At 41.3% G+C, this 24,577-nt stretch overlaps 1 protein-coding gene across 8 annotated transcripts in view; it reads left to right on the plus strand.

Annotated features, from left to right (window-relative positions):
• Window positions 1–24,577, plus strand: part of Ebf1 (EBF transcription factor 1) — a 431,261-nt gene that overhangs the window by 336,290 nt on the left and 70,394 nt on the right. For all 8 annotated transcript variants that reach the window (XM_051168354.1, XM_051168355.1, XM_051168352.1 and 5 more), the window contains one exon: window positions 12,420–12,546. In XM_051168354.1, coding sequence (XP_051024311.1) covers window positions 12,420–12,546 — 127 coding nt within the window. The remainder of the gene's footprint in view (window positions 1–12,419; window positions 12,547–24,577) is intronic.

Genomic DNA, 24,577 nt, shown 5'->3' on the forward strand with positions numbered 1-24,577 from the left:
AACTAATATGAATGCGGGGTGAGTCTCCTTTCTTTTCTTTTCTTTTCTTTTCTTTTCTTTTCTTCTCCTTTCCTTGACCAGAAACACGCTTGATTGTTCTGCTTTGCCACCCACATGGCGTGTGGAGCAGGAAGGGGCTTGTGCTACTGCTCTGTACAGCTCATTCCCATTTCAGTGTCTCTTTTGAATTCCTTCCATTTCTAAACAATGAGTAGTCGTTGGCTTGCCTGCTGCCTGTCTAACACTGGGATAGGTACCATGGGCAATTAAAGTCGGGCTTTGTGGGATCTGGTGTTTTACTTGGAAAGACAACTTGCTCCCATGAAACAAATTAGGGAGTTGCATAACATTTATATAATCTAGTATTAAATTTGTGAATTGCAATTCATGACAAGGTTCTAGAAGACAGGGAATAGAGGAGTCAGAAGAGGACGGTTTGGAAAACCAATCAAGTTCCAATTATTTTTGGATGGCTCTGTGGTAGATATTTTAGGCTCTCACAGTCCTTTTATTTAATCACAGAAATAACAAAAGAGGATGCACACTAAGGTACTTAATTGGCCTCATTTTTTTTAGTGCAACATTCAGATTGAGGGGAAGTGGTAGAATATATTCCAAGCAATGATATGGATTATGGGGGTTAGCAGTGGGCAAAGAGAGTCAAGACTGTGCAGTTCCTCTAGTCATATTGCTCAGAAAATAGGGATGTGTTCAATGTTGCTGACCGGACCTCAGTTTTCCCATTTGGAAATGAAGATTCTACTTTGCATTTACTTTAAAATCAGTTGTAGTCCAGTTTCCTTTCTCTATATTCTCCCTAGAATTATCCCTCCATAGTCAGAAATGGACAGAGATGTGGGTAGGAGGCACCCTTTCTTTCTGTCTTTTCCACTGTACCACACCAGGCAGTACACAGATACCAAGGCCATTTGCAAAAGGATTCTTTGAACATCACTGAACCAATTTAATTACTCACAACATTGGCTCTCCTGATTGCTGTGTCTTCAGCTAGTACTTTTTCTCTCTCATTCCTCAGGGTTCAGTCTCTGCTACAAACAAGAAGTATATACCACAGTATCTTCCAGATAGTATATGGAATGCTAGGTTTTTGGGGGGATATTAATAGATGTCCCATGCCAGATGAGAGAATGAAATTATTTTTAGCCCACTAATCTTGATTAATACTAAGTGAAACACATTCAGCTTTCCCTTGGGTAACTTTTGAAGTCCCATCATGGTCTAAGTCCCTAGGATTCAGTGTTCAGCATGCCCTAAACTTCTTTAACTGCAGAGCTCTTGTTCTCTGGGAACACCTCACAGGAAAGATAGATATTGGTTACGGCTGACATGCATCTTGATTTTATGATAATGAAGCCAAGTTATGAAATTCAGTGGTGAAAGTGATGGGGCCTGGGAGAGATGTGAGAAAATCGCCTGAAATATTTGCAGAGTATTATCCAGATTAGACCAGGAATGCTTAGAGCCATCATTCTGCAATGCTGCAAGGCTTTGAACAGACTTTCTCTCATACACTGCATCTGGTTTTAGTCAGTGTGCACTTGGCGTTAGACGCCATGTGATTTTGTAGGACAGCTCTATTTAAAGATTGGCGGTTCCCTCAGCTCAGATTGAAGAAGCCAACACTCCATAGCTGTACGAACCAATTAGCCTCACACGGGGTGCATGCTTCCCTCTTCAGCCAGAGCAAGGGGATTATTTGAACCTAGTTCCTGGAGATGAAGTCAGAAGAGGCCTGTGTGTGTGTGTGTGTGTGTGTGTGTGTGTGTGTGTGTGAACCTTGGGTAGATGGAGTTGGGTAGAGGGCAGCTTGCAGGGCCTGGGAAGCAATTCTGCAACTTGAAACCCCCAACCTGGAAATGGAGGATTTAGTAGTACTGTAGTGCTTTTTACCTGTCTGCACTGTCCATTTTCCCCTATATATGAAGCAGAGAGGAACAGCTGTTCATGAGAACAGAATTTGCTTCTTGATGACCAGTAATCAGGAATGGATGGATGGCAATGACACATCTATATAACCCATAGCAAGTTTCCCAGGGCCCTTTGTTCACCCTTGAGTTTTATTAGACTTCATGTAGAGTCACAGAGCCTTCAGGAATGTGTCTCAGACGCAAAGCACAACATTTTTACTTCGAGATGAGGAGAAAGCTCTGGGGGTGGTAATATGACTTTTCTCAGCAGTGTGTTAGTTTCTCGGTGCTTGGGTTATAGCCCAGCTCCCCTGAAACCAGATTTTACCCCCATTCAGCTTCAAGTAATATCTAATTTTTTCATAAGTCCCCATAGTCTTTAAATATACTTTTATAAATGTACCAGTCCTTCCAAACTTGATATACTTTGTATCAGTATGCTAGTGCCTACCCATGTCACTTTGTACATAAAATACATTTGTGTACATAAATACATAAAAATAAATTTAACTAAATTAAAAAAGAAGTGAAGACATATTAGAAAAACAATATCTCAGTTACCACCTCTTTTAAATTTCATAATACAGAATATATAAATGAGTATATGGTTAAATGTAAATACTTATAAAAATACATGCACACACACACACAAATCTATATTTCTTTAACATACATCCATTGAACACTCAGAAGCTGCTGGACAAAAAAATTTAAGGTCTTTCTGAATCTGATACTTTGAATCTGACTTAATTTTGTCTCCATCTTTGAGAGACTTATGCATGCACACAGTAAATATGATAACGTCCCCCTCCACCTCTCGTCCAAATGTCCTCTCCCAGCTTCCTGTCTTGTTTTTCTTTTTTAAACAACCCACTAAGTCTGCCTGTAACATATGGTTGTGGGCATCCACTGGGCCATGGGAACCCTATCAGTGGCCAAATTTTCAATAAAGACTCTTTTTCCCTCCCCTAGTCACTGCCAACAGCTCCTCAGGACTTTGAAGAACAACTTTCAAGCTCAAGTAATTTTATGGGGACTTGTTTCTAAATGAGATAGCACATTAAAAAAAAAAAAAAAAGACAGGAATGGTCTAATGACCATTTTAATATAGTTACATAGTTACATCTATGCTCACTTTATTTCTAAAAGTGCTATAGTCTATATTTTTATCTTTAATGACCAAACCACTTGCCATTTCCCCCTCTCTATTGATAATTATGATACTGGAAAAAAAAGAGAAGACGTTAAGCTCGCATTTCCAATGAATTCATGGTATGTTCAGGAGGAATGTATGCATGCACCCATAACTTCCAATCAGAAAGCACAGGAATGTGATGTGCTTAAGCAAAGAGAAGCCACACCTGGCTGCAGCCGTGTAGCATTTATGGTGGATGGGAAGGACTGTCTGTATGTCAGGCACTGTGCTGCTTTCCTGGACCTTTAGTGCTGCGGATGCAGGAACATCTCCCAATGCTCTGAGTGGGACTTTCTCTTCCTTCCACCCACGCCAGGTTCCTCTCCCTTAGTCTTTGTTCTGGGGTTCATGCCGACCACCCAGGGTCGCCTTCTTTCCACATCTGTGCCCACAGTCTACCTGACTGGCTTTCCTAGTCTGCAGTGATTGTTAGCTGCTGCTCGTCCTCATCAGGGTTGTGAAAGCAAGGCGCAGGGGCTCCCCGGGTATCCTCTCTTACGGCGAACTTCATCCACTCATAACACAGTCTGTCCCCTGCACACTTCTGCTTTAATTCAAAGTTGATACAGTATGCCATTTTACATAATTAATGGCCGTCTAGATTTTTTTCCATGACGTTGTGCTTCAAAGTCTGTATCGATTTAATGTATTAACTACCTATTATATGGAAGCTACATGATACAGAATTATGCATTTTATTTGTGTGAATCAGTTACATTGAACTTGGACTGTGAGTTTGGAGAACAGTTTTCAAGCCCTAGTAATTTTATGGGGAGTCATTTCTAAATGAGCTAGCGTCTTTTTAGAAAAGACAGAAATAGTCTAAGGGTTGGAATGAAGGACCTTCTTTCTTCCTTGAAGGTGGTGTCCCTGAAATTTTCAGCTTAACCCTTCATAGTGCCTAGCAGAGAGCTCTGCATATCAGCTGTAATATAGCTGCTGACCATTTGCCATTCATTCATTCATTCATTCATACCAAACCAATGTTCCTTAGCAACTGTTTCATTTGACGAGGCTTCAATCACTACTGAATAGATATAACTTAGTTTTCATCAATACATGAGATGTTAGATCTAGTCGGAGCATGATAAATATGTAGATAAATACCTTAACAGAACACAGTAGAAATGGTGAAGTAGCAGAGAAACTGTCTCTTTTTGAGGTCTCGATATGGGTTTTTGTATTATTTGGAGTTAGTCCCTTCCCACCAGTACGCCACATGAAACTGAAGGTCAGCAGGTCAGAGGCCTCCCCAAAGGCCTCCTAGGCAGTTATCGGCAAAGCCAGAGTTTGAACTCAAGTCCATCAGAGTCCAGAGCCATCTCTCAACCTTCTTATAATATAGTGACACAATTTAGAGAAATTAATGCTACCATCCACAGGCAAAAAAAAAAAAAAAAAAAAAAAAAGATGTTATATGTTTTCTCAGGTGCAGCTCAGAAGCAGCAAGGCAGAACCAGGTCGTTTGGAACAGCCTCAGAGACAGCGGAAGAGACAGCCTTGTGTCCAGGGCAGGAGTAGAAAGCCTAAAAAGCCAACCCAGAACTGTATTACTGGGCAGCACATTGATGACTGTTCACAAGCATGGTGGCTCGGCTCTGAGTCACTAAGAACGAGCTGGCAGCTAGGCTTAATAAAGTCTGCTTAAAGCAGCAGGGTGTGCATAATGTGTCCTTGAAAGACTTCGAGCCGGAGCCGGTGTAGGGCCACTGTGTTCAAAGAGGTTCCACCTCAATTTTCCATAAAGTCTACTTATCTCTCACTCTGAAGGGGCATGCAAAATGACACATTACTGAATATATGTGCAAATACCAGTGTATCAATATGCAAATATGCACTACATCACATGCATATTAGATGAGTCTGTATCTCACTGCTTTGATATCCTTTATACCTTTGAAGGACCTGAAACCTCTCTTGGAGAAACGCAGATTCATTCTGTGTCAGTATTTTGGCGTTTCACTGTGGTTTCTCCCTTCCTTCCTTCCTCCCTTTCTCCCTCCCTCCCTTCCTTCCTTCTTCTTTTCCTGCATTCTACAAGCAGAGCTTCCTTGTAAGCTGTAAACCTGAGAACCAGTACTTGGCCCTTTCTATAAGTGCATCTGGCCTTCCTTTCTCTTCTACTTTAATGTCTAAGCAGGACCGAGCAGAGACAGGCTACAGACAGGAGCCACAGACGTGCTGCTGGCCCGAGTAGGATGGGCACCCTCTGGGAAGGCGCTCCTTGTGTTGCTTAGAGCCAGGGGCGGGCTGCTTTGGAGCCTCTATTGCTCAGCAGCTCTTCTCCAGCTCCCAGACTGTCAGCATGCAATCCAGTTTTCGATGCAGCCCAGCTGGCTTGGGATCTACATCCTGGGAAGGGAGCTGGAGAAGGTTTATTTAAACAACAACTTACAAAATAAATAAATAAATAAACCCACAAAACCAGAGGCAGCTGAATGAAGCACAGCATGTTTATTTTAGTCTCTTTCTCCCCAATCTGTTATTTTGGAAATCGATCCCATTGCTGTCCTGTTTTGATACAATTAACTGCATTGATTGAGGGTCACGGTTAGCTTCCTGGTCCACAGAATGAGGCGCTGTGTTTTTTTGGAACGCTTAACGAGAGTGCCAGGAGGCTTATGGTGGTCAAGTCAAAAGCTTTTTGTTTTTATTTTTATTTATTTTATTTTATTTTTTTAGGAAAAAGAAAGAATTCTGAATGGAATGGTATTGGTTATTTCTTCTGTTTTCTTTTGGCGGTTCTGGGATTGAACCCAGGCCCTTAAGCATGCTAGGCAATTGCTCTACCCTAAGCTACACCCCTAGCTCTGATAATTTCTTCTCTGAACATTCATACAGGAGTTTGTTCAATCTTTATCTTACTCGTGAGGGGTATTTGATGGCATCTTGCTATTTGTTCCTTTGCTGTTTGATGAGTAGATTATGAGACCTGAGTTATTCCAATGTCCTGCTAACTCCTGGGATCCCAGTACAAGCCAAAGGGATCAGGGATATATCTTCACGAAGCTGATGGTTTATGTAAGGACCAGGACAGCTAGGGAAGTCCCTCTGTAGACCTCTAGAACTTATCTGCATCTGTGTCTATACTGAGGGAGACTTTAGACGGCAATCAGAAACATTGTTGTCTGTTCCAAAGCTGGGTTTATCGCTGCTATGGGATTCAATTCCTGAGACTTAAGTTTCAAAAGTCTCCCCACCGAAGTTTATCTTTGAGGGCTCATGAGCTCCAACCTCTTTTTGCTAAATATTGGTTTTGCTGTTTCTTGAAAGGACGAGAGGAAACCAGAATGCTTGTGTAACACTCAGTGCCTCTGCTTGCTCGCGCATTTGCTTTCTGTCTCTTTGTCTCTGTCTCTCCCTCCCCTTCCTCTTGTCCCCTGCTGTGTCTCACTCCCTGAGACAACCCACTCTGATAACCAGATAGGCATTCCTTTGGAATGAGAGAACCTTAAATGCTCAGAGAAGTGGATGATGACCGGCACTACTTTCAGGAACATACACTTCCCATAGTTTAGCTTGCTGAAGGAAGGTCTGAAAAAAATCAATTATTTTTTAAAACATTTATTTATTTAATATTGTGTGTGTGTGTGTGTGTGTGTGTGTGTGTGTATGTAGGTCAGAGAATAACTTGTGAAAGTTGGTCCTCGTTTTCTCAATTCCCTGTGGGTGCCAGGAAATTGAACTGGAGTCACCAGGTTTAGCAGCAAGCATATTTACCCCTTGAGTCATCTTTCTGGGCTTGAAAAAAAATCCTTTAAAAATGCCATTTCTAATTACAAAAAGATGAATGCTCCAGAATGAAAGAACAGCAAGTTTGTTTCCTTGGCCACTTTAAAGCTTCTAAGGTGGATTTCATCTCAAAGCTTTAATTACGCGTTACGTTACAGCTTCCTTACTTAAGTGTCTGCTCCGTGTCCATCACTCAGCACCCCCTGCCTATCTCAAAAGAGATGGGTATTATCATTCTAATTGAGAAGGAGGGAGAATGCTGTGAGAATTATTAATACATAAATTAAAAAATTAATCTAGAAGGCACTAGCATCCCTGGAGAAGCACTACCCAAACACAAAACATATTTAATATTATTCTGAGCTCCCACAGAGAAGATCTGAGCTAATGTAGCTGACGATTCAATTGGTAAACTGAGGCATGGATGGTGGCAATAGCAGAGCCAAGACTATGAGTCAAAGTCTTGTCCCCAGAGAACTGCTGCTTCCTTTTTCTCTATCCCTTTGAGTCTTTTAGACTTGATTCCCCCCTTCCCCCACCCCTGTTTACTTTGCTAATGTTGCAGGAAGTTCAGTATTGTAAAGCTGGCGAGGAAAGAGTGAAATCATTTGTCTGTTGTCTAGTAGTCTTTCTGCACGTGGCTCAGAACCTCCCATTGCTTTTCTCTCATGTTATGCCAGTGGCTAAAAGGCATGCATGTTGGCTGATGGTGGGGTTGCTTCTGAGCTCTGCTGGTGAATTGTTCTCAGCTTAGCTTCACAAGGAGAATGGTCATTCTGTGTGGTTTGGGTACTCCCAGACTTAGAGGGTGAAGGAGGTCCTAGGGATGCAATTGTTGTTTGCAAAGGCAGAGAGAGGGTATAAAGTCCATGAAGCAGAAATTACTAAAAGATGATAAGCAGTCTAGAGAGTTGTGGCACTGTGATCATGACCTTGAGTCAGGGGAGCTTTCTGCTTCTAATTGGTCCCTTGCTTATGTTTCTAAGCTTTCCTTATCCATGAACCAACTAATAGTCATACTTGCCCCCTGAAATCTATAGGGCATAAGTCATTGAAAGAGCTTAGCCTAGTGCTGAGCGCACTGTGGGAAGACCACAGAAGGTCATTGTTGCGTAGGTCATGGCTATCATTACTTATTGAGAACTAGAGAGCTATAGAGAGCACATGCTGTGGCCCCTCAGAGAAGGTAGCTTGCCCCGAGTCATGCATTCCCCTAGTACTCCACAGCCTGTCTTCCTCAATAGTTCCAAGAGTGTATAGATCACGCTTTTTCTATTCCTAGTGTCCTTATGATGCCACAAGAGACCACACACAGACCCGTGCTTTCCTTCCGGGCTTCCAGACTTTGCAGATGGCTTCTTCCAACAGCTGCCTCCACATGTGCAGCCGCTGAATCAGCCCCATGTCCTCTCTGCTCTTTCTAACACTTTGGTCACGAGGAGCCCTATTTGGCCACCTCCTCGTCTGTGTCTGTCTCTCTCACAGAGGCTTCACTTGCCACCCAGAGTTCATAATGAGCTTGTATCATTTAGCCCCACCCCATAGGGCTCTCCTCATCTTGTTGTGTGAGTCTGGAGAAGACAAACACTCATATAGGCAGCCCAAGGGGACCAAATTCTTGATTTCTGGTGGCCTAGTAGCTTCTGCTGGCCATGAAAGAGACTATGAGTATTCCATCTTCACACAGCGCCTAATGGTATCCCCTGACTGCACTATTCATGCATTTTTTTTTATTCATGCATTTTTACTGTTGAAGAGTTGAAGAAGACAGGCATGGAGAAGAAACTGAAGCTACCTACACCAAAAGACCACTTCTGTTAACATGTTTCCACCTGCCTTTTGACCATTTCTCTGTGCAGTTACATATCTAATTTCTGTGTAATCAAATGTCATACATAGTACTATGAACTGGCATTATTCTACTGTTTATTTTGATAGTATTTTCCCACAGTAATTTATTTACAGTATTACTTCCTGTGTAAGCATACGGGACGAGTAGACATACACACAAGGAAGATAAATAAATCACATCTAAAGTTGCAAGTTTAGGAATAAACACTCTTTTAGTGTAGATCTTTTATTATTACTGTCTTAACTTCTTTTAGTTTTAGATTTTTATTTTGACTAATGTGTGTGGGTGCGTGCATGCATGCATGTGTGTATGTGTGTGTGTGTGTGTGTGTGTGTGTGTGTGTGTGTGTATGTGTGTGTATGTTTGTAGTACTCCAAGGGACAAGAAGAGAGCCTAAGATCCTCTGGAGTTGCATTGGTATTTCAGGCAGTTGTAAGCCATCTAAGTATTTGGTTCTCTAGGAGAGGAGCAAGCAGTTTAACCACTAAGCCATCTCTCCAGCTCTTTAATACCTTAAAAGTTTAACTTCATCATTTTCTTTTTGAAGGCACAACCTTTAAGAAGTGCTCTTCTTTCTTACCACGTGGAAACAATATAGGCAGCAACCCATGCTCAGGTTGGGGTATAAGTGCAATGCTAACTGGTTTGTTACTTGGAGAGTAACTTAGTTTGGAAATGTGTTAACTATTACTGGGTTAAGAAGAATGGACTTGTGTAAGGATTATTGTGCCTACTGGAGTCAAACAGCTAATAGAATTGTGAGCACATTTATATATGAATTTGTTCCAGGAATACTTAGAACATAATTATGGAAGGTATTCTTTTAGTAACACATGTTTAGATTTGTTCATTTTTATTTTATATGTATGAGTGTATTGCCTGCATGTATACGTGTGTACCATGTCTACACCTGGTGCCTATGGAGGTCAGAAAAAAGGTATGGGATTCCCCTGGAACTGAAATTACACGTGGTCATGGGCAACAATGTGGGTGTTGCATGCTGGGAACTGAACCCAGGTCCTGTTCAAGGACACCTATTGTAGCCTTCACCACTGGGCCATCTCTTCAGCTCCTCCTTAAGTAACTTTTAAGAATAGACATTGCAAGCCAAGATCTTTTCCTGATCTCAAAAACCATTTAATGGAAGAAAGATTAACATGAAATTCTTGATGACATACAGTAAATAGGTTTTAATAGTCATGGCATAAACGTCATAGTCCTCTACATTCCTACAAAGAGGCAGGCCATGCTGACTTTTGAAGATCAGGCAAGACTGACTGTATAGAGAACATACGGTCGGCCTTCCGAGAGTAGCTCAGCACAATTAGGCAAAGAATGGTCTAGACTTCATTCTTCTCTTATTCTCTTTACAGCAGTAAATTTGATCGACCTTGTTGCTGCACCTACAGATTATAAGTGCAGGTTAGACAGTGCAGAGGACAAAGGCACAAAGTAAAACAGAAACAATTTCAAGTGCATAACTGTTTGGAAGCATCTTCGGGCATGAAATAGCACTTCACACTCCAGCAGTCCCCTAGTGTTCTTCTGTGTCACAGCAAGATGTACGACAGGTGATTCCAAACATGAAACTTGATTTATCAAAGTTAAATTACAGGACATGTTTTGCATGATTTAGACAGCATTCAACGCATTTTGGAAGGATTTCAATAGGAATAGAATACTTTTCCCTTTTTTTAAAATTATCTATTTGTTGAGAATTTCATGCATGTAGACAATATATTTTGTTCATACTCACACACACCCCAAGCTAAACCTAGAGATCACTCTCCCAACTTCTTATCCTCCTTTTCATCCTTAAAAGAAAAACAAAAAAAAGAAAAACAAACAAACAAACAAACAAAACCCCCCGAAACTGAGTCTAATTAGTGCTGTCCCTGAATACGTGGATGGAGCCATTAGCTGGAACAGGTCAACCTATTGGGGGCCACATCAATCAAGAAAATTCACTCTCCCCCCACTGGCAGACATCACACATGGCAGCCATCAGTAGCTCCTCAGCCCGAAGTAGATGTGGTGTTTCCTGAGCCTTGTGGAGAAGGCTCCCATTTATGGCAGATCACAGACATTTATTCTCTGCATTTTGAACTGCTGTCCCCTTCACAAAGATGCATTTCTGATGAGGGCTGAAAGCTGCACTCACCTAGGGGTATAGAGTACAGAGTTAGACAGTAGCTTGATATTATGTCCATTTAGCAAAATAAAAATAGTAGGCTCTCCTCTAGAGCCCAGAAGCTCCCCAGCCTAGTGTAAAACTTCAAGACACTATTGTCGGTGCTCTTTGTGGATTAACCCTTAACTTCTCACAAAATCACAAGCCATGGCGAATGGACTTGGTCTCCTGAGTTTCCTTATGGGTATGGTCTAACTGAAATATGCACTTGTGAATCTCAACCTCTAGCCACTAGGCTAAGACTTCCTCTGTATTCTAGAGAAGAGGACAAAGCATTTCTGACTCCTAAGATGACTTCGTGCCTGTGTCTTCTCTTGTGCTTCCAGGAACATGTAATGACATTCATTGTGGATTTTTAGCATTAACAACTTTCTCATTCTTCCGCCTAGCACAAGGCGGTAAGACAGTTTCCTTGGGTGGCAAAGAGGGGCTGTATTTCATTTCTCTTCACCTCATCCATGCTTCTCAGGCAAAACATTTGAATTGGATGGTTTTCTCATTTAAGTAGAACTTCCGTCTACTGATGTTGCCATCCAACAGCATAAACATAAGCTGGCGTTGACTCACTGTAGACCACCCATAGAGGATGCTCTGCCCACTAGTGTTCAGGCTGGGCCACAATGCTGAGCCAAGTGGGCCATTCCTCACCTTACAGAGAGAGAACTTTCAGAATGCAGAGTTCCATCACAGGTCAAACAGTCAAATGCCAGGGTGGCTTTTTTTTTTCCTTAAAGAACCAGATAATGCCTATTTTATGACCATTAATAACATTTTCTTTATATAAACTGAGATATGAGTAATAAGAAATAAATCCTACTTCATAGTATAATTTGATTGCCAGTAGAGTTCGGAAGCGGGCTTTCTCACTGTGCGTGTGCCCTTGCACAGTGGAAAGGTGGCCATTCAGTGGTCCTCTCCCCGACCTTGATTTTTTTTTTTAATGGAGAGCCTTTAGTTCAGCCAGAGCCCAAAGCTATTTCAGGGAGGCAGATCCTTTGCTCTCCCCTTTAAAATGCTTTGATTGTGCCTCTGGTAGTTAATGTGCCAAATGGTCTTCAGGGCGTTTCACACACGTGTTCTGCAGCTAATTAGAGTGCCTGGGCCTACTGTTTCCTACCTCTGTGCTCTCCATGTGTTTAAGAGCTCAGTTCAAACAGCAGACCCACGGACCTCTGGAAAGGCATGGCAAAGCGCTACTCTGATTTGGGCATCTGTTGCAAACAGGTTTTCCAAAGGATATCCTGTAGGAGATAAACCGTTTCATGAGGCCAGGTTCCCTTTCCAAACCAGGAAGCCCAGGGCCTGCTGCGAAGGAAAACCCAGATAATGCTGTTGTGGCTGTAAGCAGAGCACTTGTAAATGTTGTTGTCAGCATCTTTTCCTACAGGTTCCATCCAGATTGTGTCCACTGACAGGTTAATGATGTGTTTTAAAGCTCTGTTTATGGAGAGCGATAGGGCAGCTGTGACATGAGTCCTTTACGTGTTGCAATGACCATTCCCCCTTGCATGTCTTCTGCAGTTGATAACTCCTCATGCCATCCGTGTGCAGACACCTCCTCGACACATCCCTGGTGTTGTGGAAGTCACATTGTCCTACAAGTCCAAGCAGTTCTGCAAAGGGACACCAGGAAGATTCATCTACACAGGTAAGGGGGAGCCTGCAGATGGTAACCACGGACCTGGCTTGGCCTCATCACATGTTTTACTTGATTATGTGTGTGTTTATGTATGTATGCATATATGTATGTATGTATATACATATATATGTGTGTATATACATGAATGTATATGTGTGTATCTCTCTCTCTCTGTCTCTCTCTCTCTTCTCCATTTCAACAGATACAGGACCAAAGAAATTACTTTGATTATTATTACTAAAATCTTATAGAGATATAACAGTTTTGAATGTTGAAATAGTTGATTGGCTACTTAGAGAAATAGCTTGAGATGTTAAAGAGAGCAAGGGTAGAACTAGACAGGACCAAGGTCTCTCTAGTAGCTTGGCCAGCTTCTTGGAGTTTACTTTATAGAGTTTGCAGGGTTGAACTTTAACGAACAGTCCTCCTTTCTTCCAGCCTGTCACGGCATTTGAATTGAACACATTTGGTAGTTTTCATAGTGAGCTGCACTTTGTCTGCTCCCTTCCCCAACAGCGTTGGCACATGACCTGCCTTGTGGTAAGCAGCTAACTAGTGTTCCAGGGCGCATCTGAAATCCTCCCTACCAGGCACAGCCAACCGGGCAGGATCTGGACTGGCAGGATGTAGAAATACACGTAACAGGCAGAGCAAACACCTGGGGATCTTTTAGCCATCAGCATCTGCTCTGGAAGGGCTTTGTTTCTTACATCCTCCAAGGTGAGGTGTAGACTGATGTCTACATTTCCCGTGCCTGGTAAGTTTGAGGACCCTTGGCTTTATGTCACCTGGCTAGCTCCATTCAGGATCTAGGCACAGCTTTCCTTTTCCAGTTACCACTGAAAGTCTACTAGGCCTCTGCATGTAGACAAGAACTTGTTTTTACACAAAGGGGTCGGGAGCAGGAGAACTGGTTCTGTTAGCACATCCTAATTAAACCATATAATTCAATGGGCAGATTTCTTTTCTGCTTTAACATTCTACCCCAAAGCAGCTTTCCCTATAATTTTATACTATGAACCAAACCAAACATGTTTAATAATCTCTCTCTCTCTCTCTCTCTCTCTCTCTCTCTCTCTCTCTCTCTCTCTCTCTCTTTCTCTCTGACAACCCCCACCCACAAACAGACAAACAAACAAACAAGTCAATATATCTTGCCCCTCGGAAATGCCTCCCAGCCCTTTAAACAAAATACAGGGTTGGTGCCTGCCTGCCGATTAGTTTTAGTTAATTGAAAATTATAGGATTGACCCAAGAGGAAAATTTTGTTTGCACTCCAATCACTTTTACAAATTAAGGAAAATTACCACAATTTTGTTTAGCTCAGGTTTCACACTGAGTTCACGAAATTAGCTCAGCCATCCCAACAAAGTCAGCACTTTGTTAGTGAGCGCTTGAAAAAAAAAAAAAAAAAACCAACTCTATCTGGAGTTTTGTGGTGTATACAAACGAAGCATAGAGAAAGCTATGATGCTTTATAGAAGTGGGCCAAGTGGTTTTAATTAGGCTCATTGGTTCAGCATAAGTTTTGAAGAACAATCAAAATAGCGGATTAACTGTTTCTTTTAAATCTAGGGTTTCTTGCCATTCATTTTTCCCATGAGAACTTCCCCATAGCACTGTAATTTTTCTCTTTTTTTCCCCTTTTCTTTCTTTCTATTTTTTTTTACAAGCCTCATTATAGACTTGCAGGAAAAGGACCAACTGAAATGTCTGATACTGTAACATTCCCCACTGTCATTCGAAGGGATAGGAGTTTTTCACAGTGTTCCTCACTGGACATGCTGTTCTGGAACATAGTACCAAACCACAGAGGCCAAATGTTTCCTCTGAGGAGTTTGGACTCTGTTTTTGGCTGAAAATATTTATGCTTCGCTGGTTGCTTATTTACTCTGCTATTAAGGACAAGAAAGAAAGAAAGAAAGAAAGAAAGAAAGAAAGAAAGAAAGAAAGAAGAAGAAGGACAAGGAGAAAAAGAGGAAAAGAGGAAAAGAAAAAATAAGAAGCTTGTGGGGTGGGAGACACCAGAGGTGGTCAGCCATGGTTTATGCTTTGGTGGCGATGTCCTTGAGCATTAATGGCTCCATTTTGTGGTCAGGTCTCATTTAGAAGAAATTATTTTAATCAGTGTCTAACAAAATACACCCTAGAGCCACCTGGTCATAAAATTTTTTAATCACTTCCATTACATTACTTAAATTTGCAAACAAAACAAAACACCCCCTCCCTTGGAAAAAAAAAAAAACCCAAGGCACCGACTGACCCACCATTCATTAAGATTTTTAAGTCATTCCAAACTTGCCATCAGTTTAAGAAATCACATTTTGAGAAAGCTAGAGCACACTGGAATTAAGATCAAAGATCAAAGCAGCAGAACTGGAAGCTAAGGATAATGATTATGGAGGAAAGTGTATTGATACGCTCACGTGTGGAAACTTAAAGAGAGATAAAAGCATCCATGCCTCCAAGTGTGAGCAACTGACAAAAAGATGCCATTTAAAATGTATTCCTGGAGGGAGTCTAACCTCATCTTGTGTTAGGAAAATAAAAATAGAGAGAGTCAGGACAAAGGCCTCTTGGCTATCAATAATTGCAGTGACATCACATCGCTTTAACTAGGAAGCTTGTGAGCTTCCTGATCACGGGCATGTGGCTTTCCTTGTGGTAGGTGCTTAGGCATGGCGGGGCTCCCAGCACCTGGGGCTTATTTAGTTTACCTCTCTGTTCATCACTGTTTACCAGGGAAGGAATAGAGAAGGGGTCTCAGTGCTTCTCCAGCCTTTGTGTCCAAGCAGCTGCTTAGGTACGTGTTCATGTGCAGGCCCCTCTTGTGCCCGTTCACAGAGGTTCACACTTCCTCTTTCCCATCCACACGGCTTCAACATGCGAGGCTTGCCTTTCTGGGTTGGTGAGCCAATCTTGTTTCTTACTGGAATGTCACTGCAATTTTTTTCCCTTAAAAAGAAAATAGGATATATCATAGAACTGAAAAGCAACACCCCAATTAAGGTACTCCCACTGTTTTCAGAGAGCTCGAGAGAGTTTGGGTATAGGAATGTGGAAAGCTCTACAAGTTGACTTTAAGGAAAAACCAGAAAATGGAACCATAACAGAATACCCTAGTCTAGTCACTGTAACTAAAGGCAGCCTTTTGGAGGAAGTAGTCTGACTAAACATAGGTCGAAGGCTGATCCCAATCTGTAAGATTGCTGGGTGCAGCTTTCCATTACCGGTCCTTCAACTCAAGCATTCCTGCCCAGTAGCTAAATGATGCTCTTGTGTGTGCATCCGCGTCATGGAGAAAAGTGGGCCCAGACTTAAATAGAACACAGAAGCCCTAATAGCAGTGGCCAGATAAAACTTTATTTTGTTTCCTTATTGTTTTGCAAATGTGGTGGCAGGGCTGACCTTACATTTTAAGTGTTTCTAAATGAAAGAAATGAAAAATGAAATCAAGTTACAGGATTGTTTTCAGAGTCTTATGATATTGTATCTGGTCAGTAAGTCCAAGTAGACAAGACATAAGATCCCAGGACTCAGCATATTTCACTGACCATGTAGGGTCTCCCTAGATCTTCATGATTGGCCACCCCTTGTTTTTGTTTGTTTTATAACCATTCAGTCTTTAAATGAGCTGTTTCTTTTCGGGACATGATTATTCATTTCTGCTAAGCCTTCAGTGAACTTGGATGCTAATAAAAGTTTCTTAGGAGCTATTTGGCTTTTTGCTTTTAAATTCTTAAAAGTGGGTTTTCTAATAACAAGTGACCGCTTCTAAAGTTAGCTCTTTACTTTCATTCTAAGAACTTCTTCATGGGAAAGGCCTCTGTGTCCAGGGAAAATTTTTTTAAAAAGCAAATACAAATAAATTAAAAAAAAAAAAAAAGTACCACAGAATAATGTTTCACTAACTCAGAGCTGTACTCATAGTCTTGGGTGATTGAGTGACAGCCCAACTGATTGGCTAGTTAGGGAACCTATCAGAACCCTTGTACCAACTGCTTTTCCATTTTAACTGTATTTACCCAACTTGTGGCCCCTGTATGAGCCCATCCAAATAGTGTATTAATTGAGGAATGAAACTTCTTCCTGTAATACTTCCTGTTTGTATGTCTCATCCCTGGGCAACACAGAAAATACTGCCCACAGGACCGACCATGCAGGCAAGTGTCTTCTGCAGCTCTTGAGGGCTCTTAGTTTCCAAGTTTTTCTCTTGCTCATATTTGTTTTAACCCTCCTCCCTCTCCCTTTCCCCTTTCATCTCCATCAGTTCCCTTTTCGTTGCCAGGGATACAGTGTGGCCCAGGGATGGGGTACTTCCATTTAAGGTCATGGACATAGATTGAAATCCCAGCTTTGCCATTTACTAGAGAAGCCATTCCAGAGATTTCCGTATTATGACTCCGAGCCACAGGAAGAAGAAAACGATAACTTGCCAGTGTTGCTTTTAGAATCAGAGAAACGTATAACACCTTGTAGAAGCCAGATTCTAGCATCGGCATTAATAAATGGTGACTGTTATCTTTAGCCATTGATTCTTCTTAAAATTTGCTATTTTCTGTGTGTGAGGGGTTTGTCTCCATGTGTATCATGTGCATGCCAGTGCCCATGGAGTTCAGGCAAGGACATTAGATATTCTGGAACTGGAGTTACAGATGGTTGCAAGCTGACCCTTGGGTGCTTGGAGTTGAATCTGGGTCCTCAGCAAGAGCACAAAATCTCTGAACTGCTGAGCAATTGCCGAAGCCCCATCCATTGCACTTTTTTCAGTCCCTTTCCACAGCTTTTTCTCCATTCTTCCTCTTCTTCCTAGAAGTCTAAGATGTGCCTTTAAGGGTTTTTAGTAACAGAAATCAGAAACAACAACAAACAGAAAGGGCAGCATATGAATAGTTAGAGTGAAATAGATTCATAAGTAATTATTCTACTTTCTGTTGTCAACAACAAAGTAACCACGTTGGGGTGCTTATAAAGGAAACCAGATTATTTAACTCATACCTTAGGAGGTGGAAAGACCAAGACCAAATGGTCCCGTCAGTTTAGCCTCTATTAAGGCTCTCTTGGGCTGCATCACATCATGGTGGAAGAGGCATATTCATGGCGGAGGAGCGTGATTGCCTGGCGAGACAGAAGGCTGGGGCATTCGAGCTTGTGCGCTTGATAGCAACACACTCTCATAAGAACTAACCAGGACGTGACAAGGAGCGCATTCATCCCTTCTGAGGAGGGCATATCCAATAGGCTAATTACTTTAATCAAATTTCTTTAGGCTCCCCCTCTTAGCGCTGCCGCACTGGATACCCAGGATTGAGCACATGGACTTTTGGAGGCCAAACTCCATAGCTCAAATAATTAATATTTGATTAGCAATCTTGATATAGAAACTTCGATGTTTTTTTTTTTTTCAAGAAAAATATGTAGATTTGCTCTTCTTTTCCCCTGCAATGTCTTCTTCTCTTCTTCAGGACATAGTAACATGGGCAGAGCCATCATCAACCTCCCTCAGAGAGCATAGGCTATAGTCAGCTTCAACTCCAGGTTCCAGACCCTTCAACCCACAAAACTCTGGTTTTTCCTTCTTAGAAGTTTCCCCTACAAAATGAAAGCTGCCACCTCAGGGCCAACAAAGTCATTCTCTTTATGTGGGAGGCAGAGTTAGAACCCAGTGAATCTCTCCTGTTCCTTAGCCTTTTCTTATGTGAATTCATGGCTGCCAGAATCTTCTGAAAAGCCACCATCTTATCATTATCCTGCAGAGAACTGTGCCTGTTTGCTCAGTAGATGTAAGCTGCTGTGCAGCCCCTTGGCCTTGGTGTTTGTAGCTCACTCAGCTTTGCCATGGTGTTTTCTCAGCTCCTCACTATGCCTCAGACTCACTCTATATTAGCTACCTGAGTTGCGGCAATTGCTTTTTACAAAAACACATGCACGATTTGGATGCAGTTCTAACTCTGGTCCTTTGACTGTTCTCTGACTGTGGCACCAAGAGACCTAGTATAGATTCTTAAAGCACTAGACTCAGGTTGTTTTCACTGTAAAAGGGATGGTTGAAATAGGTAACTTTGGGATTCCCCATAGCGTATCTTAATTGACTTGAAATTTTCTGACATTTGATCTCTCTTGACCCATGCAAATAGACCACCTCCTCATCACTTGCTTCCTTAAGCTCAGAGTTCTTCTCTTACATTGTTTCTGGAAATAGAAGAAGACCCACTAACTTGATAAAGAAAGAGATAGCCGTTCTCAGTCTCGCATGACTTTGTAAGCTGCACTGAAGCAGCTTGACTTAACTCCTGAGGTTGTGATGGGTGTTCCCTGATAATTGATTAACATATTGCCCAGGATCAATGGGTCCTCATTGATTGTTGTTATCTGGATGACAGGGGCTGTAAATAGAATCTGTTAATTAAGAATCTATCCCTCTGCACTTGACATTTCCATGCGTAGAATACCATAGTTGAGGTTTCTGATAAAGGGGAAAAAAAAAAAAAAAAGGTTAGATCTGTAGTATAAATTTTTTCATTTCCTCACCTATAAAATGAAGACATTTTAATAGTATTTGTGTTTAAAGACTAAATAGGTCAGATAGATAATGTAGTTCTGACGGTGCCTGTTTTGGTAGGAGTGTTTCCTAAAAATAAACTCAGAATGTGAAGAACAGACAGGGAAAATGTTGTTTCTATTAAAAAAAAAAAAGTCCAAAAACCCTGGTCATTTTAGCCTACTTGTATGTATTTCAGTTTTCCCTGGGATGCAAAACATTATTTCTCCCTAGGCTGTGGAGTTGGGCTCATGATATCTGGGTTTATTTCTGCTTTCCCTGCCTCATTTTGTTGCTTCCTTTACTTAAAAGAATGCTTGCAAATTCCCTGTTCTGTTCTAGGTAATGTTCTAAACCAGTTCTAGGCAATGACCTAAAACATAGTAGCACCATTGTCATTGATCTTCTGGCCCTAGAGGTAACATGGATGTTCCTAAGTCTGCTGTTATTAAACCTGGGAAATATCCAGAAAAATAAGAACAGGGTTTCAGGTAAGCACATACGAAAAGGAACCCTGACAAGTTACTTAGCTCCTACCTGGGAAAGATGTATGGGCCAAGATTTGATGGATGACCAAGCATCAATAAAGGAATCTGTGCAGGGTGTTAGGCTTCCAGGCAGAGAGAATGTTCCAGAGATGGAGTGTGTAAGATGACACTGAATGGAAGCCATGAGGAGTAGTTGATGCTTATCTTTAGAGCCCCTGGCAGTTTTTGGAGTTTCTGCAATGGCAGTTGGCTGTGACATTTCTAATTTTTCAGATCCCTGGAAGGATGTGCTGCAGACCAGAGTGAGAGTTGGAAGTCTTCCTCAAAGGTCTTTGAAGTCACCCAGGAAAGATATCTGGCAGCTTGGGTTTAGGTGGCAACCAGTGGAGATGGGATGTAGGGAGAGAGGATTTGAGAGCTGAGGAGTGGAAAGGTTGGATGTGAAGCGAGGCAGACAGGACTTAAAGTGAGCAGGGGTTTTGCTTGGTTTTTGTTTGTTTGTTTGTTTTCATTTCAAGCTTGATAATGGTGGGACTCTGACTTTGCTGTGTTCCCCAAGGGTCTTGTAGTAACCAGCGAAAGAATGAGTCTGAAGATGCTTTGCACAGGACCATATTCTACACTCTTGATCAGTGTTAAAAACACAGGCCTAGCGTCCATTTACAAAGGGTGGAGGATAGAAAACAAGAATGTGTTTGTTTGCTTGATTTCTACCTCGTCCTCCTCCTCCTCTCTAGCACCCCTCTCTAAATCAGATTATTTTCACTTAGGATCTGGCTGCAAGGGGGTTGTGTAACGGACACTCTCTCTGAGGTTCTGTATCAGTGCTGTCCTGATTGGAAAAGACTCAATAAAAAAGAAAAATTCAGAGGCAGCTCTTTCCCCCCATGCCTTAAAAATGACTCCAAGAGAACAGTTCACATAAAAGGAAGGAATTCAGTGCAGAAAGAATGTTCATTCCTTTTGTTTTGATGCAAAGAGTAAGTCCCAACCCTTTTCTCCACTGAAGCAAAGATTTGTTTTCACAAAATGTGATTCCGCCCCCCCCCCCCACCCTGGACTTACATGTGTTGATGGGAGGGGTACTTCGGAGTGTGCTGCCATCTGTACAGCTAAACTCAGTGGGTACCATAATGGCAGAACAACTACAATCTGTAAAAGTAACCATAGTACCTTGGTGCCGTCTATGAAATGAAAGCCGTTTTCTTCAAAGAATAAAGCCAGTCTGAAGGAAGCATATTATTTTGCATATTTTATGTATATACTTTCCAAGAAATATGACCCTTATTTCCTATTTGGAGTGGAGTGTAATCAGGACATGAGTAGCTAGTGTAACGGGATCATTAAAAGGAATATTTTCCCTGACATTAGAGGTCTAAATGGCCACAAGGCCTCATATACAACCTTGGCTTTTTCCTGTCTCCTCAGAGTTAATAAGTGATAAGGCCAGGAGAGAGATAAATCACAGAAATCCCTGTCCAAAGAAAACATATTGACTATAGCCAAGCAAATAACAGACCATAACCAACAGTCCCATTCATCATTCATGTAATAGGGACATGAAGTATTTCCTACCCACAAAACTGTATAGAAGGAAAAAACAGACAGGTCTGTGCCCGGATCTGAGACATGCGATTTGGTTATTAAAGGACATGAACTATTTGTCACATGGCTTTAATCTTTAAGACGTGTTGCCATTTCTAAACTATAAATTGCTGGTAAAGGATTAGAGAGTCATTAACAATGAGCACAAGGCCCATGCTTCCTATGGATTCTCAGCACTGTACTGCAACAGGAGAAGGTCTTAGGTCGCTAATCTTTTTAGTGTGATATAACATGATTTGGTTTTCAAAGCCAATAAGGTATTTGGCTGGAAGATTTCAAGGACGCTTTAAAATTTTTTTATTTGTATTTTTTTTTTCAAACTGCGATTAATGATAAATTAACCCTCCAGGTTTTGAACTACATATCTGGAAATTTCTCCTAACATCTTAGGGTGGGGGTGGGGAGGAAGGCAACTCTGTTTCTTTTTGCTTTTTCATGTGATTTATTTCCACTGCTTACAGAGGGCTGTTTTCTGTTCTGCTTTTCCATGTTTGCAGTGGTGTAGATGCTGAGCCTCTGTTCATTGTTCAGGCTAATGACGAGAGGGGTGTCCACTAGAGCATTAAAACCTGTTTTTCTTTTTTTAATTACCAAACACCACATTTTAGGAAGCAGCAATTAAAAGCAAGTAAACTAATATTAAAATTGACCACATTCCTACCAGCCTTTTAAGCATAAACACTCCATAAAAGTGAGCCATTCATATTATTTTAATGACATGTATATTGTAGTTTTTTCCCCCTCTGAGAATATCTACCTCATTCCAAAAATACTTTATATAATATTAAGTGAGGTTTGTTTTTGTTTTGTTCAGCCATTTAGCAATGCATCAGAAAGACTAGGGCGTCATGAATTTAAAACAATTTCTAATCTTTGATAATCATTTCATGGTTCATCGGAACTTTATTAGATGCATCCTAATCTCTGGTAGAGGCATCCCGGTCTTCCTATTAAAGTTACACAGCTTGAATCTATGTTCTGGTCTCTTTTTGTATTTGAAAAATCTATAGCACAAAGTCAATGGTCCTATACCTGGATTCTTTGGCAGGGGTCAGGGTCAGGGTGGGGGGTAGGGGATATCAAGATTCTGAGATTGACACATTAGCTAGCTGGGATCCATCACTCTGTGTGTGCTTCAAGGACCCACCACTGTCCTTAGAGGTCAGGACCAGCTCCCCCAAATATGCAGCTACAACATGAAGCATTCTGTGTAAAACCTGGATGACCTCCATGGTCAGTGAATTCTGGACATTGTCCTTGGCTGCATCCATAGGACTGTGCTTTCCTAAGAATAAGTGGGAGCCATCTGAACCCCTCAAGCCTCCTTGCAACTTCAGTCCAGAATTAGAACTCTAGACAGGTTCTTCCTACTGTTCCCTCAGGAAACTCCAGGGTACTCAGACAGAATGTTGGCCTGCTCTTTCCCCCACTGGTTTGCCACGCTCCCCATCACTGTTTCCTTCAATCTGGTTGCTCTTTCATATCCCACATGTTCCCACCAACTCTATCTTCTCCTTGCTAGCTGAATCTTCTTTCTCTCTATGACACTAAAATGTAAAACACACTTGTATATTCCATCCCCTAAGTCTGCATTAGTCAGCCTCCATTTTTAACCCACTTCTAAGACAAGGAAACTGATAGAGGTGAGGTAATTCCCTGGGGTTTTTTTCAAGCTAGTAGGTGGAGGAAGGAGTCAGACCCTGTTCAGGGACACCAGGCTGGGCACCAAGGAGGAAACCACCCCCAAAGCCCCTGAGGAAGCCATGTAACCTTGTTAGCATGTGCAGAACCCCCAGTTCCCTGAAATTGGGTTGTAGGTGAGGAAGGACATTGCTGTTTCTAGAAAATATGAGCCTTAAGTATTTCAACTAACTTATATCATTGTGAACGCATTACAAACTTATATAGATGGTTTAGAAATACAAAAAAAATATATAATAAATCACCACTCCTCATCCCATCCCTTTGGGATAACCGCTGTTAGTATTTTTTAAGTGCCGTATTTTTCTATGTATATTCATAAAGGTTTTATCAGAGAGAATAAGAAGGGTTTTTTTTTGTAATTTTATATCATGCTTTGTAGTGTAAATCTCAAACAGTTCATTTGTATGTTCAGGTTTTCTTTCACTGTACTTTAGTGGGTGTATAGTAGTCCATTTTATGGCTGAGCCCTTCTTTATTTAATCATTCCCCTATAGCTGAGCAGCACACTTGGCTTTTTTATATAGAATTTTTACATAATATCTTCTGGGTGACAGCACGATACTGAATATAAAGTGTTTTCCACTTTCCTGGTGAGATTTACTGATTCCAACAAATGATGAAGCGTCTACTTACACTACTCCTCATATTTAGTTATGGTATTTTTAAAGTCCCACACTGTACAGTATTTATGGGCATAACCTTTACTAATTGTAGAATTTCAACTCTTCTTCATATAATCAATATAATCTTTGCCATTGGCATTTTAAATATAAAAACCAAAGCCATTTTTTAAATCCAAAATAACAAGTTTCTGAGCCAGATACATTAGTCCATGCCTGTAATCTCTAGACTCCGAAGACAACAGCAAAAAAGATCAAAAGTGCAAGGCCAGCCTGGATGACCCTGTCTAAAAAGAAAAAAGAAGAAGGGAAGAAAGGATGGTTTTCTTATGACATCTTTCTAAATACATATAGTATGATTTTATTGCATTTATCTCACCACTATCTCCGTTTGCGCCCCTCCACACTGGTCTTCTTCATCTTCTCTGATGGTTCCCTTTCTACTTTTGTATCTTAGAAAGAGGGGGGGGGGGGGGGGGGGTGTAAAGAAAGGGAAAGGAAAGATTGGAAGGAGGGAAAGAAAAGCATGGCATAAAGACAGTCCTCTGTGAGGGTTTAAGGCCAGGGAACTCATCCTCTATATTGTCTTCATTGTTGCATTGAGGACATGGTTCTTCCTGAGTCTGCGCACTGTGTTATCAGGGGAAGCTTTATGCCACAACATGCAGCCCTCTTGTTATTTATTTTTTTTTAAATTCCAAACATGAGCCCTCTTAGCAGTGTTTATAAGCAGCCTTTAAAAGGTTTTATTTGGCTATGGCTGTAGCTCACAGGTAGAGTACATGCCTAGCCCATGGAAGGACCCAGGTTCGATTACCAGCACCATAAGACAGATTGACTGATCAATCAATACATCAGCCAACAAAGTAAAATAAAATAAAATCAACTTCATAAGAAACTTAAGTAGTGAGAGGCCAGTTCCATAGAAATAGCTATTAAAGTTATGTTAATTTACTATTCCAGTTTCTTGTCAAGACTGACTTTCTTACCTTTATGGCATACCATGCCCTTGCTTCAAGATAATGTAATTGGGTAGTACGCTTCAAGTATATAATGAAAGTTCTGGGCTGGTTTTATTGTTG

The sequence above is a fragment of the Acomys russatus genome, chromosome 25 (genome assembly GCF_903995435.1).
Source record: "Acomys russatus chromosome 25, mAcoRus1.1, whole genome shotgun sequence".
NCBI lineage: Eukaryota > Metazoa > Chordata > Mammalia > Rodentia > Muridae > Acomys > Acomys russatus.